This window comes from Gossypium arboreum, chromosome 8, assembly GCF_025698485.1.
Source record: "Gossypium arboreum isolate Shixiya-1 chromosome 8, ASM2569848v2, whole genome shotgun sequence".
Classification (NCBI taxonomy): Eukaryota; Viridiplantae; Streptophyta; class Magnoliopsida; order Malvales; family Malvaceae; genus Gossypium; species Gossypium arboreum.
This window is the reverse complement of record NC_069077.1, coordinates 59,390,585-59,407,207: the sequence shown is the minus strand read 5'-3', so window position 1 is coordinate 59,407,207 and position 16,623 is coordinate 59,390,585. Positions and strand designations below refer to the sequence as shown.

General features: G+C 33.1%; 1 protein-coding gene across 1 annotated transcript; it reads left to right on the top strand.

The window, feature by feature from the left end:
* Positions 1-6,928: 6,928 nt before the first annotated feature.
* LOC108482500 (uncharacterized) lies at positions 6,929-8,698 on the top strand. The gene has a single exon (XM_017785636.2). The coding sequence runs from the start codon at positions 7,451-7,453 to the stop codon at positions 8,426-8,428; it is 978 nt and encodes a 325-aa protein (XP_017641125.1). The 5' UTR covers positions 6,929-7,450; the 3' UTR covers positions 8,429-8,698.
* The last annotated feature ends 7,925 nt before the right edge of the window (positions 8,699-16,623 follow it).

Genomic DNA, 16,623 nt, shown 5'->3' with positions numbered 1-16,623 from the left:
TTGGCATGGTCTTACATGATATCCTTATTTTATAGAACTTATCAATGCCATGCCTTGGCATGGTCTTACATGATATCCTTATCTTACCAAATGCCATGTTCCAAACATGGTCTTACATGGTATCATTGTCTTACCAAATGCCATGTTCCAAACATGGTCTTACATGGTATCTTTGTCATACCAAATGCCATGTTCCAAACATGGTCTTACATGGTATCCTTGTCTTAGTGCCAATACCACATCTTGATGTGGTCTTACATGGAGTCCTTAATCAATGCCGATGCATGTCTTGACATGGTCTTACACAGGATCCTTGCCTTACCAATGCCATGTCTTGAATGGTCTTACATGGAGTCCTTAATCAATTTCGATGCCATGCCTTGACATGGTCTTACACGGGATCCTTGCCTTACCAATGCCATGTCTTGACATGGTCTTACACGGTATCCTTAACCGTCAATTCCTCCTTAAATGCCATGTTATGAACATGGACTTTTCCTTCAATTCTTCCTTAATTGCCATGGTACAACCATAGACTTTGAGATATCAGTGCCTTGTCAAGTCATAGCTGAAACATACTTGCTCAAATTCTCAAGGTTAGTCGCATAACTCAATAATAACAATACTAATAACAATAATTGCATAATAATAAAATGCTACTCAACTTACATACTTACATTCTCAATCTTATCATATCATAAACTTAACTTATTCTTATCAAACTATGCTAGTCAATACTTTCTTGTTATCATACAAAGCCATAATACAAAATATGGTCTTACATATAAATTATACAAGTTCTCTTTCCAATATCGAATTATTATCGAACATTAATCATTATACTTGAAACTCAATACTAAAGTATTTATGGCCAAAATATCAATTTATCATTCAAATATGCATAATTAAATGCTTATTAAAAATATGAACTTACCTCGATATCAAAACGATCATTTTACCAACTTTCCCGATTTTCAGTTTTTCTCCCGTTCTAGGTCCAAATCTCACTTTTTTTCGGGATCTAAAACATCATATTTCACTTATTCAATTAATTTACTATTCAAAACATTCCCTAACTCAAAATTTTTCAAAATTACAATTTTCCCCTAAACCTTTGCAGAATTACGATTTTACCCCTAGGCTCAGAAATTAAAATTTATCCATTTTTCTTATGTTTTATGACACCCTGAACATTTTTTCCTTCTATGGAAACATCAAATTCCCACTCTATCATGTACTTATGAACATTAGGTATTTTTACCGATTATGTCGTTTTACGCGTTTTCATTTAAAATCACTTAGCAAAAGTTGTTTAATATAATTTCAAGCTTCATATTCTACCATAAAACATCAAAATAAACACATTTAAACTATGGGTATTTTTCCAAATATGAACCCTAGCATGAATTATTGCTAGAATAAGCTAAATCAAGTTACTAGGACTTCAAAAACGTACAGAACATTAAAAACGAGGCTAGAACGAACGTACTATTGAGCTTGGAAAGCTTGGAAACCCTAACGATGGCTTCCCCCATGCTATATTCGGCCTCCATGAAGAAGATGGACCAATTTTGGCTTTATTTTCCCTTTTTAATTCTTTTAATTACTAAATGACCAAAATGCCCTTAAAGGCTTTTCTTTCAAATTTGTCCTATTCTTGCCCATTTTTGTCCAAAATTCAATATAATGGTCTAATTTATAAAAAAGGATCTCCACTTTAAGAACCTATTTCAATTAAATCCCCTTTATTATCTAGGACACACATTTTGCTAATTTTACAATTTAGTCCTAATTATAAAATTAGGCACTTATACATAAAATTTCTTCACGAAATTTTCACACAATTATTCAATCAATGAATAAACCTTAAAACTTAATCAGAATAAATTTTTTTGACCTCAGATTCGTTGTGTCGTAACCACTATTCTGTTTAGGCCCTATTTCAGGATGTTACAACTAAAGACAAATGAACTAGCTGATTGGGATTATAAATAGACATGGTTGTTGGTGTCTTCAACACCTAGAATTCTTCAATGGCTTTGTTGGATAATTCAATAGGCATTTAGCTCATTAAATCTTATTGTAAATCATGCCTATTCGGCTGCCATTTTGTGAGCCTATAAATATTAGGCTTAAAACATGTAGAAAGGACTTTTGAATCTTTGATGAATTTTAAACTATTTGTGAGTTGTTCAACTCTTCTTGTTCTTTTGTGACTCAAATTGACTTATCTAGCTAGTCTAGTAGAGTCAACCTGATTCCTTTGTGAACTTATCACTTTAACGAGTGTGGCATTCAATCTATACCGTTTGGTTCCTATCTCATATAGATAGTGGGTCACGGTTCAATCTATCAACCTCATTTCCAACTAAGAGCTATTATAAGAATTGGGTCGATATTCTCTTAATATTGGTTCGTTCTTCAGCTTTTCAGCCCATCCTTAACTCATCCATTTTCCATATCAACCAAACAACCCCTTGTTAAACCTATCTTGTCTAAATTTAGCCTTTTCACTAACTAGTCCGAATACTACTTAACTTTACGATCAAGAACACAAGCGGCTCGATTCGTCCAATGAGTACGAGATCGCATCACCTTAAAAATAAACTCATCAATCTTTTAAGCATATAAATTTCATATCTTAAACATTTTTTTACAATTTGTAATAATTTTTCAAAGTCAAAATAGGAAAACCTGAAGTCATTTTGACCTTGTCTAAAAAAAATTCATATATCTCATAATCTAAAATTCCTTTACTTACACCATTTCTTTTATGAAAAACTAGACCTAATAAGATTAATTCCATGTTTAATGCAATCTCTAAATTGATTTCCACAATTTTGGTTAATTTTAAAGTTAAACTACTGCTACTATCCAAAACTATTTTAATGAATTTATTTACTTATTATGATTTATATCACTCATACCAACACTTAACATTTATTTTACCTATCAACTATTAAATTGTTTTATAAGGTCACTTGATAATGTATATCATCACTCTTGAATTATTATTCAATTTTGTTCTTAAAACTCACATATCATTAACATATAGTTTTAATCGTAACTTCTCATAATACCAATTATATCACTATCTATTGATTACAATTTATAATATACTTTCCATCACCAATACTTAAATGAAATTCACATATTAAACACTCAACTTAGTACAAACCTTAACTTATTACTTTGAAATGTCAATGAAATTAAAATTAACACTTACCTCTTTTTAACAATAACTTCCTTTTCCTTGCTTCCTTTTTTTTATTTCTTTCTCACTTCCATTCCTTTCTTTTCTACTTTCATCCCTTCTAATTTCTTATTTCTTGCTTCAAAATGATATTCTAACTCTCTAGTGACCCTCTTCATTTCTTTTTTTGAGTGGCTATGGAAATTTTCAAAAAAATTGAGAGAAATATTGAATTTTCATGTTAAGGGACCAAAATGTAAGAAAATAAAACTTCCCCTTCATATATATACATAGTAACGTGAGAAGTGTGAAAGATGAAAGAAAATTCTACATTTTCTATAAAAATATCTCATTAATTTAGTTAATTAAAATATTAAAATCTTATAAAATAATAAAATATTCAACCAATCATAGTTTAACACTATTCTTCCTTATTTGTTACACCATATAATTATCTAATTTAGGTAAGGACCATTTTACCCTTTATATTTGTTCAAAACTCCATCCTTGAATCACTACTCACTTTTGGTAAAATTATGATTTAGTCCCTTGTATTTTTCACTTATTCAATTCAATCCTTGCACTCCAATTTCATTAATAAGAAATTGGTTTATTTTCAATTTTAGTCCTTCAAATTTTTTTTTATTAATACTTGAACCCTTCAAATTTTGGATAATCATACTTAAATTCCAAAACTTTTCATATCTTTATGATTTAATCCCAAGCTCAAATTAACATATCACAACATTTTTTTATTTCAACTTCCTAACGTCACTCAACCCTTCCTTTATCACTTTTATTTTCCTTATCTCACTTTATCAAAAATTAATCATACACAATCTAGATTTATTATTAATTTTATAGTCTAATAAATTTAGGGATATTACCGATATTGTATATCTAAAATAAATAGATTATAAATAATTATTTGAAGATATAAGAAATGTCACATTTATTTATATATTTAATTTTTATTTTTATTATATCTAATTTATTTATCAAACCTAAAATTATGGAGTATAAATATGAATCAAACAATTTTTCATAGATTATTGACATTTTTATGTCTAGTCTCAACTGCTTAAACTTTAGTGAAACAAGAGCCCACTACTCCAATAATAATTAAGAAGATAATAATGACCGAATCCAAACGGCAATGTTTTACAGGATTCTGTCATTTGTCTGTGCATATATATTAATTAGGGTTTATACAGGAATATATACATATTTTAAGCGTACCAAAGAAAAAGCTGACCCAACCCACCCCATCTCTCTCACTTTCACCGCCTTTTACTTTCTCTTGAAAAACCAAATGATTATGTTCATCATCATAGATTAGTATCGCACAAAACCCGCGAAAGAATGGTTATACTGAGAAGAAAGTTTGTGCACATACTGACATAAAGAAAGAAAATGTTGCTGTTGATAAGCATGGGGAAGCTTTTCTTGTTGAGGGGAATGTTGCCTGGTTCAAGGACACCTTTTCTTGCTAACCCTAAACTTCCATCTGTGCTCTTGGACCAGGCTTCATTCCCCTTAATTACTGCTTCCACTTACTGCTCCATCTTCTTAGCTTTCATCATCAGTGCATGATTTTAAGTGTTAATCCAGGTGGTGAGTAATCATTTACTTATTCTTCTAGCCTTTTTGTTTTTTATTACAAGGGTTTTTGTTTCATAGAAGCTAAGGTTGTTGTAATTGACATGCAGAAGATTGGGGTAATGATGAGAAGTTTTGACACTGTGGGCTTGTTTTCGTCTGAACAGACAAGGGTTAATTTTCATCATAATTCTTTTTATAAGATGATTGTATGTGTTCTTTCAACTCTCCAGTTATAATGACTACTTGTGTTTTTGTGAGTCTCTCCCCTACCTGTCTTCATGTCTTTTTAGGTATAATATTAATCTGTCAGTTTCCTGTCTCATATTGAGTTGAGGAACTGATCCAAGTCCCAAAATCCAAACCCTTAATTAGGGGTTAATAAAGTTCTCATTATCAGCCAATAATAATAGAGGATCTCTTTGGAAAATGAAAAAAAAAAGAAAAAGGAAAACAACGAGCTGGTAAGTTTCCTTGTTGCTACAATATTATTATATGGAAAGCCAAAAGGAGTTTCGAGATAGGTAGCAAGTTGATTTGCAGATCATCTTCATATATCATGGATGTGTTGGCAAACATTCACACAGAAATTGCATTCTTTTGAGGGTTTAGTGGAAGACAGAGGGCCGAACATGGGATCTGAAGCTTCAAGAATGTGTATAAATATAATATATATTCTACAGAATAGATTCCATTTCAGCTGTTGCTTTTCTTTATGTTGAAAGAGAGGTATCTTTTCTGTTCCTTGTTATCTTTTAGAAGTACTTTTCATGGCCTTTATTATCTTGTTGGTGAAATTAATGAAGTCAGATTCAGATCATTCTTATCTATATGTTAATAAATAGTTTATTGGATCGTCAATTTAAGAGGTAATTAGTCTTTATTTTAACTCTATCATCTAAAGTTTATTGAATATATAGACTTTCTATACATGCCAACATGTTTCACTAAAAGGTCTTTCACTCACATTATTGAAATAGAAAGATTTTGATTGATCCTTAGTTAATTAGATTCAACCCTAACTATTTGTTTATAGTTGAGTCGTACCATACGAGTAAAGATGAATAAAAATATTGAAGTTTAGCATGGTAAGTTTTAAGCTTTACTTGGTAAGAGTAGAAAGAAAATTTGGTATACTTCGTAAGAAAAATGGAAAATTAAAAAAAAAATTCAATCTATTACTTTACGAAAAATGAGAATTTTTTTTTTGAAAAATACATAATTTTCTACTATGGGAAAAAAAAACTACGAGTAGAGGAGGAGAAATTCACTAATGATGAAAAATGAATGATACAGGAAGAGTTTCGACTACATCGAAAAACTTTATTCTAATCAATGTCAAATAAGAGAAGTGTAATTCTATATGGATTCTACTTATGCAACATGGTCCGTATCGTGGGGGCCTCCGGCCTTAAGCCCTATATAGATCTTCTTATTTTATCACTGTATTTTATTTGTTTAACAATGATTTAGGTCACACAACTCTAATATCTCTTATTTTTTTCTTCCTAGCTATCATTTTAATTTGAAAAGATTGATTTTTACTTATTATAATAGTAAATTATTTTTTCTTTTAAATTTTCTTTCCTACTAATAACACTTAAAATCTATTTTGTATCCATTTTCCCACTCTTCTCTTTCATCCCCACTTAACCAAGGTAGAAAACAAGATAGCAAACACTAAATTTAAACTCAAATATGATAAAAGGTTACTTTTTATAAATATATAATATATATAATATTTTGCGTTTAACTTTGGATGTTTTGGTTAAATATTAAATATTAATAAATTATTATGTTTTTATATTTATTTCAAAATCTATATCGAGGTAAAGTTTAATTTACGGGAGGGCTTGAGGATAGGGAGATTGCAGATATTTGAGAAGATTGGATGAGCATTAAATTGTACATAAATGTTTGATAAACTCAAAGAGCAAGGTGAGGTGAATAAGAAATTAAGCAACCAACCATCTTAATTAATTTTTGGTCTTATTAATCAATTTGATCCGGTGGTGAAGAGATTCAATACCATTAATAATAATAATTATTCCTCGCATACCTTTGAACAGCTAAGATGAGGTGCCTCATCAAACATGAAACCAAAGAATGATATAAATAATAATAATAATAAAGCAGTAGAAGAAATTCTGTTTGTTGTTACAATCGTTAACCAATAGCATATATCCATGAAAATCCCTATAAAATTGTCCAAACCGCTGACAGCTTTCTAATTTATTTATTTTCGAGGGAAAAACAATAAACATAAATTCTGTAAGGTTAAATAACCCTGAAAAATTGTGTGCATGTCCTAAAAATAACAGCTAGAAACCAGAAAAGAGCCGAAATTAAAGCAGGCATTACATATCACCACAAAAAAATTGTCAAACCATTTTATGATCCGACAAACCCAAGAAAGTCCTAATCTAGTTGTGCTCACCGGCTTCTTTTCCCGCCGGTTGGGAAAAGGGGAGAGAAATCAACCCCTATTCTCTCCCCCAATACCCCTTCCGACCGCCCAATTATGCCTTGGGTTATTATCTCGCTTTCTTCCAAATTTTATGACTGCCGCCGCCATCTCCTCCACCACCACCGCACAGTTAACACCTCTTCCAACGATTTCCGCCACTGCCATATCTTATAGCCACGTACCTGTGTGCCATGATATTTTTTTCCGCCATCGATTTCTTCTACGTCGCCTTCATTGCTGCCCTCCTCGTTTTGTCTGTTTTCTCTATTTGCTTCATACTACTCCTCCGTTTTAAATCCAGGAGCTCCCGTCATTTGCAGAACTTCAACTCTCTCTGGACCGTCCGATTCCTTTTTGTCATCTTCATCATCTTGTGGTCCCTCACCGAAGTGCTACGCCTGCCCTCCTTTCGCAGGTTTTATTTGTATCCTCTCTTACCAAAGCTAACGCTGCCCCAGCAAGCCAATTTCTGCAAATTCCACCTGGTTCTCTCCTTGGGCTTCTTCGAGCCTGGGTTCCTAATCATCCTACTCTTCTTGCTGGATGTCTCCGTCAAGAAGACAACCCACAAAAGTTTCTTCAGCGTTTTCTACGTCTTCGCCTCTTGCCTTCCCCTTTTCCTTTTACAGGTTTACTTTGTCTTCCTCGGTGGTTTCAAGGTACGTCTCCCCCAACCTTTTCATCGGAGTTGGTTCATCCCGGACATGGACCACGACAATGATGCCTTGGTTTTCTGTGACTACCCTTTGCTAAGCACCATTTTATTTGGCCTTTTTGGGGTTATTTTTATTTTGTCCTTCTTGTTATCATTCTGGAAAGTTGTGTCTCAAGTAATCAACAAGGCCCTCAAGCTCCGTATCTTTGCCCTTGCTTTAACCATCCTGGTTGGCTTGCCATTGCAAGTTCTGCTGATGGGAATGTCTGCGTTTTGGAGGCCAGACAAGCCCACCTACAATAGAATTGCTGTAACCGTGTTCCTTATCACCTTCACCTTCGCAGCGGTCGGCGAGGGCATTTTGGTCATTAAACCGATAGCCGACTCGTTAGCTGCCGCTGTCGCACTAGTAGAGCAACAACCTTTACGGGGGAATGGTCAAGGTGATGATGAAAGCTCGTCACCACCACCGCCTGCGGAGGATGGTCCCACTGCTACCAAGTGCGATGCCTGAGACATAGCTATGGATTTCAATGGTTGGTAATATAAGGCAAGATCAAATGATGAGGCTGTCTCTGAAGATGTCAGAGTGTAAATATTTGGAGGAGTCATTTTTCAAGGATACGTTACGTTGCATCATAATTTGCTTTCCTCTCTGATTCAATCTTACAGTCATAATTTACTTTCTTATTATTATTTTGGTGTTGTTTAAAATTTTGTTTTTTTCTTTCCCAGTTTTTATTATTCACATAGAGCAAAACTATTATTTTTTTGCACATAAAAATGAGGCAAAAAATGTGTAATTAATAGCTAGTTAGTTAGCTAGCTATTTAAATGAAAAGATTATGTTTGATGTATTTCCTCCTACATTAATTTATTTACTGTTACTGAATCACATGAACATATCGGTTCAATAATTAAATAAAATATTTTATAAACATTTATTCATAATTTCACCGAGTGATATCATGTGATTCATAATAGTTCATAAATTAATATATTCCCGAGGTGTACATCAATTATAAACTTTATTTAGAAACATTTTAATTCAATTTTTAAGTATTAATACCGTACCAATTAATTTTTCCAATCACTTTTTTAACGTCCTCAAAATCCAGTAACAATACCATTTCGTGGCTTCTATTGGCATTAGATATAAGCAATCATTATCTAGAGAAACAGTGGGATGTTCCAATGAAGTGCACTTTGTAAGTCTGAATATAAACACTAGACATTTATAACTTGCCCAATCAAAAAAATGGATCAAGAAAGAGTTAACTTCGCACCCATTGGAAACATTTTTGTAAAGGGATTAGTGTTGGACAATTCATTAGGAAAAAGAAAAGTTTTGCAAAAATGCTGAACACGCTGAATATGAAATAAGGGAAAGTGAAGAGTGATAATCGCACTAAATGTTAGTCTAATGAGGAGGAGGATGTTGAGCTTCAACATGAACTTGAAGTTGAGGATGTTGCTCAAGTTCCAGAAGATGAAGGTATGTACCTTAATTTCAAATTTAAATTTTATTTTGAAATTAATTTTAAAATTTTGGTTTATTTTTACTATATTTTAAATTAGTTACTCCAAAGAAAAAAACCTAGAAGCTCGACAACGTGTAAAAGTATACTTGTATGAACTCTTAAGAAACGCGAAGAAATCACTCTCACTGAAAATGAACAACTAATTGGAGATGATAAAATATATTGTTAGAGTTATGTGACCCGAATTCTTGTTAGAGAAATACAGTGGTAAAAAAAATGAGATCTGTGTACAGATCATACGGCATAACTAGAATCTGTATAAAACTACGCTTCTTCTATTTGACATTGATTAGAATAAGATTTTTCAACATTTAAATAAATGTAGTCGAAACTCCTATATTCAAACATTCTGTAACGGCCAAAGCTCGATGCTTATACACATTGATTGTTGAATTTGATTGAACCCTGCTATATGATTGTAAGTTCTTTCAATATATATTTTTCCCACTATTTTCAACATCTAGAAAATTCTTGGATCTATAAACTTCTGGGATGCTTGATTTAGAACTAGGGATGTTAAAAGAGTGGTCAATTCGGGCTTATCCTTCAGGATTATTGGTTTCTCTTCTTTTTGTTCTGTAAACTTTTGAATTGACATACATTCTTTTATTAACTCAGTCCTAGCTATAATTGTCTTTGTTGGGGGGTTTATATTATATTGTTCTTGTAATTTAGCTTCATCAGCATTACTTGAAACTCTCAAGACGATGAGTTCCATGTTTATTTGATTCTTTAATTCATTGTCCATTTTCTCCACTAGCTCCATATCTTCTCTTTCCAAAGTTTCGTTTGATTTGCCTGAATATTGTTTTGTCTTCTGATGGGGATAATAATTTGGAAGTTCTCCTTATTCATAAGCATCTATGATGACATTCTCCTCTCTGCTCAATTTCGGGCTTAACACCTCTTGATAACTTTCTGATGGCATATCATCATGGTCATTATCATCTTGGGGAAAAACTGGGGTTTTTCTTTGGAGTTCACTTAATTCAAGCATTAGTAATTATTGGTTCTCCTAGATCTCCCAATCTTCATATACTCCTTCATAAATATCTTTGTCATAATCAAAGTCTTCATCGGACCACATATAATAAAAGTCATCCATGAGTTTTTGTTAATTGATTATTTAGTTGACAATGTTTAAGATTCCTAAAAGCAAATGTTAGATGTGTTAATTAACAAAATAAATTGAAAATCGTAACTATAACCTACAAATTTCCTAACTATTCTTTTAAAGTGCAGAAATTAGAATCAATCTAATGACGTTGCCTCCTCGACAACGGTGCCAACAACTTGACCGCCTCCAAAAATACTAATGTTGAAAGTGTGAATATTGCAATAAAATATAGAATGGCAAGACGATATTTGCAAGTATACGGGTCGAGTTGTAATATACTTGTAAGAAAGGTTTTTAAAGTTTTTAGAATAATAAAATAAAATAACATAAAATAAATAAAATTCAAGAGATAAAAGAGTGGAGTAAATCAAATCTCGATTATGGGTGACTAGCTCACTTTGGTAATCCCCATCAACGATTGCTTCGGGTTCCTCGTCAATCAACTAGTCACTACCTTAGCAGGGTCTTCCGATCTTCCACTAACGTAACAAGTCAGCAAAAACTTCTTATCTTCTAACCTCATAGTCTAGACTGGCTTAGGGTGAAGGTGTTCACAAATGAGCAATACCAATTTTCGGTTAATTCCCACCTTGATGACTTTCCGGGGTTGTCAGGTCCAGGGTTTGTTTCACGTTCTTCCTTTCATAAATATCTAATCTATTGGGTAACCTTATAAAATAATTAATAGATCATACCTCCACTCACTAATCCTTTACACTAATCCTTTACAGAGGGATTAGTTCCTCATGGCTTTCATAGACAATATCAAATCGATATAAAGAGAAAGCATGCTACTTAAATCGACAAGTTAAAGTAAATGAAAAGCCTGATTCTATTGAAATTAAGCATGAATCCACGGGGTTTGAATTCAGATCTCCTGAAATCAACAAGAACAAATAAAAGAAATCTAAAACCTAAGAATGAAAGAAAAGTAAATTAAATTTTATAGAGAGAATATAGGCTAAAGGAATCATGTCTATAACATGTGCCAAATGAGCCTATTTTTAGCTTTTAGGTGGTCGTTAACCTTAGGTTAGCTGACGTCCTTGAGCTTTAAGTTTGATTGTGCAGACCAAAATGCCCCTGCTTCGTGTGTAATTTTTGTCACAGATTTATTATCGCGACATACTAGGACCTGTGTTACAACAGAGGTGACAAAATATTCCTCCTTGAGATGTCTTTAGGGGTATGCCGCAACACCCTCAGTCTGTGCCATGACATCGAAGGTAGACTTGAGTCTTCTCCATTTTGGTTCTTATGTTGTGATATCGAGTCATCCGTGTTGCGACATAGTGACCAATATTCTTTTAATATGCCTTTTAATGGTCTCCTGCACACTCACAAAGTGTATTAGCTCACCCTTGGGCCTCATTCGGCCCCTAAGGTCAATAAAAGACTCAATTTGCATATTTTATTGAATATAAATAAAAATAGGAATACTTAACTAAAACATAATGAAAATGCTTTTATTTAATCTCTTTAAATGCGAAAACTAGTTTAATCTACTATACTGAATTACGACAGATCACTCACTTTACTCCTCATTCATTCTTTTCTTCGTGTTGTGACTACCAAGCTTAGAAGCTCAAAATATTACCGAATTTGAATGCTCTTAAAACCTTTCAAACTCTCAAGTGGGAAGTGAAAGAAGAGAGAAATAGGAGAAAAGATAGTGAGTAAGGGATGATGGAAAATGAGAAGCAAAGACCTCAGATGGTTGGATGGCTAACCCTTGAAAGGTGGAAAAGGAGTAGATGTGCTTGCATTGTGGAGTTTGATTTGTGAAAGAAGTTGCATGGAAGTAGGGGGTATTGGATTGCTAATATGCCTCGTGATGTAGCGAAAAAATTATTTAGACGATCACCAACCACGGATCCATAATACAAGATTGGGTTTAAATAGGGCTGAAGGTATACCTTTTCAAATTATTTGAGCCATGTCAATCCTAACCGCAACAAACTGTATCGACCACTTCATAGTCCACCCAATTAAACACAAACAGTAAAAAACTCTTTGAAATCTTTAAAAGAAAATCCAAAATCTGAATACTAGACCCTTTGAATTTTTCTTATTTATTCCTTTACATAATACAAGATTGCATTCCTTTTATTAATATCATGCATATTAAAAATGAAATAATTCCCCTTTTTACTTTTCAAAGAAAATCATGGAAGATATTGAAATTATATTCTTTCCAAAAGAGTGTTAACTTCCTTAAATATTAACTTTGGAAAGAAATTGCAAATCATATCTGCCAGGTAATATTGTCCGCAAGGCGATATCGTTCTCTAGGCGATGTTGTCTGCTGGGTGATACTGTTTGCCAGGCAAAACTGTACACCAGATGATACTTATCTGCTAATTGTAAGAATCTGCCATAATGGTATGTATGAAAGTATACGCCTATTCTATTGCCATGATGTCTGTTCACTTTAACCATAGGGTGTAACCTTGTAGGTTCTTATAATTGGGAGTAATGCTGGAACATTTCTAATGTTACAAGCAATGAGTGACATCTAGCAATGCATCATTACTGCCTAAGTTAAAAAAAGTCGTGATTCGACATAACCTTTCTATGATAAACTTTTCATGTATTACATCATTTTATCCTTTATATCTTGTTTGGACACAAGTAATAGTTGTAACACCCCGTACCCGAGACCGTTTCCGGAGTCGAACATGAGGTATTTACGGACTTATTTCATTTATTCTCACAGTCCAAAAAAAAAATTTTCTAGACAAGCTGGCTAACTGCGTCACTGTTACCTTAAAAATCATATCTAGAGTTCCAAAACTCGAAAACCAGTTTCGTAAATTTTACCTGAAACTAGACTCATATATCCATCTAAAAATTTTTTTCTAAAATTTTTGGTCAAGCCAATTAATACAGTTTATTAGTTAAAGTCTCCCCTGTTTCAGGGTTCGACTGCTCTGACCTTCATGCATTACGACTTATATATCTTCCTGTACAGAGCTTCATTACTTATGTCGTTTGTTTTTAACGAAACTAGACTCCAAAAGGAATCTATAAATATATGGCATGACCTCTAATTATCTCTGGTTAATTTATAGTGAATTTCCAAAGTCAGATCAGGGGATCCAGAAATCACTCTGGCCCTGTTCCATGAAAACTTAAATATCTCCTAAAATACGACTCATATGATCTTTTCATTTCTTCCATATGAAAGTAGATTCATCAAGGTTCGATTACATAATTTATTCACTATTTAATTCATTTCCTACTATTTTTAATGATTTTTCAAATCCACACCACTGCTGCTGTCCGCATCTGTTTTTAAGGTGAACTTTACCTATTTCATGGTTTTCCATGAATCAACTAGAATTTGTCATACAAAGCACCAAAATGATCATGATTAACCATTCCAATGGCTAATCATTACCAAACATTCCATACCTCTCAATGAACAACATACAAAACGATTTTTAATGCTATGCTCAAAGTATATATAAGCCATTTTCGCATGGCTATCCAAATTTATACAAAACCAAAGGGTACATGACCAACAACAAAAAGGGTAGTCCTATACATGCCATTTTCAGAGTTCAACCAAAAGTGTACCAAAAGGGCTTTGATAGTGTGGACAACTTCGACTTCAACAATCCCGAGTCCGATAGCTGATGAACCAAAATCTATAAAACAGAGAATCAAAGAAACGGAGTAAGCATTTAATGCTTAGTAAGTTTTGAGCAATGAAATCATGCACAACTGAAGTATAGCATTCATACGACTAAGCGAATAATTTCATATACACATATTCTCACAATCATACCTACTTCACATTTCCAACCCTTATATTCATACATAAGGAATCAACGACTAAAAGCGGAAGCTTGTTAATCGATTGAGCAAATACTATTTAGAAGGAATCAATTATCTCAATGCACATCTGAAACATACCTCATCGTTGGGATTTTACGGCGTATTAATTGAAATTATTACAGCAAGATCGCTCATTCCCAAACCCAAGTATCTTTGGGATTTAGCGGATATAACCACTCGCACAAGGCCTTGGTCTTAGCCGGATATGGTCACTAGCATAAATGCCTTGGGACTTAGCCGGATATAGTCGCTAGCACAAATGCCTTGGTCTTAGCAGGATATAGCAACTTCGCACAAATGCCTTGGATCTTAGTCCGGATATAGTCACTAGCATAAAGCCTTGCACTTAGCCGGATATCATTGAATAACCATGCACATATATCAATAAATCATGACACAACCATATTTCATTTTCATTACCCAAAGCTCAAACACAAGACACTTATCACACTTACTAATTTTGGCTCAATAGCCACACACAAACAGCATGATTTGGTTTGCTTTATGACATGATCTCTATGCACATACGGCTACCCATCATACGTATAGACTAATTAACTCAACATATAATTCAAGTAGAATCATTATATCACCGTATATTTGTTATGATTATACGTCATGACTTAATCAAATCGTAAACTAAGTTTCATTACTCGAAAACTTACCTTGGATGTTGTCGAACGATTTCGATGGCTATTCGATCACTTTTTCCTTCCCTTTATTGGATTTAGTTCCCCTTTGCTCTTGAGCTTAATTTAACAAATAAATTGATTTAATCATTTGAACATCAAAAAGAGAAACTCAAGGTACCTAACCCATATATACATTAGACATTAGAGTCACATATATATGAAATCATGAATCAACTCATCATATTAGCCCACACTCTCTTTTAGCCGATTATCTAAGCCAAGATAAAAGCATCAATATGCTTGCCTCTAACCGAATACATGCAACACCAATCTACCTCATGTGGCCGAATATGCATGTCTATGTTGAGGCTGATTCTATACTTAATACATTCTACAAATATGGTTAGTTGTATTGACTAAATACCATTTTGTTTCAAGTTCAAAACTCGGCTAATACCCATATATACACTAGCAATCAAATACTAACATTTGTACTTCACCTTAATAGCTAGCTTAGCAAACCTTAATTTAACATATAATTGTTCATAACACAATTAAAGCATCCTCTCCATTCCATCAACTCAAAACACATACATTAACCTAATATCAATTAACTAAGCACTTTAACAATTTTTCTTTAACTACACACATTCGGCAATGACAAAGACAATTTAACAAACCTTAAATTCAACTTATAACAACATATACTCAATATTCAAAGCATTTAACATCACTTCATCATGCTTTTACATCATGGCCGAATGCTCCTTTTAACCCACTTACCCTCACAAAGCATGAATTTCATCATCCAACTTGCAAGCTTACAATCCCATGAATATTAACCTTATAATATCTATCCAACCCTCACTCATTAGCTTCTATCATCAATCTCAAACAACACTAAATAAAAATATACATCGTGGGTCTAAGGTAGAACCAAGAAAGGAACTCATAAATATCAAGATGTAAGCAACTACCATTGTTCATCTAGATTTAGCATGAAACAAAACCATCACCCTTATTAATCTCCATAGCCGAAAACCTTACTCATTCCACACTCAAAGTTTCAACATGGGTTACAAAAATAACTTGATATCTCACTCCATATCAACTAAAATTTCAAGAACTAGTATAAACTTTCTTACCTTAATATTGACCTAGGATAACCGAATGCTTCATTCCCTTCTTCCTCTTTTCATTTCGGCCAAGAAGAACAACATGAGAACTCTTTCTCTTTTTTTTTTCTTCAAGTCACGGCAATGGGGGGGGTAAGGGGGAGACAACTTTGGTTTCATCACCCCTCCCTTTTCATTACTTAATTACTAACCCTTTATTTTATTCTTTCTAACATAACACACTAACACAACATGTTCACAACATGTTTCACCCCATAGCATGGCCGGCCACTAGCTCAAATTTTGGGTAATTTGACATGCAAACCCATCATTTTCATAACATGCAATTAACAAAATTCACTTACAATTAACAAAATTCAAACATGAAATTTTCACACATGCATATATAAATATAATAAGCATCAACTATGACGGTTAATTATTTTTATGACTCGGTTTAGTGG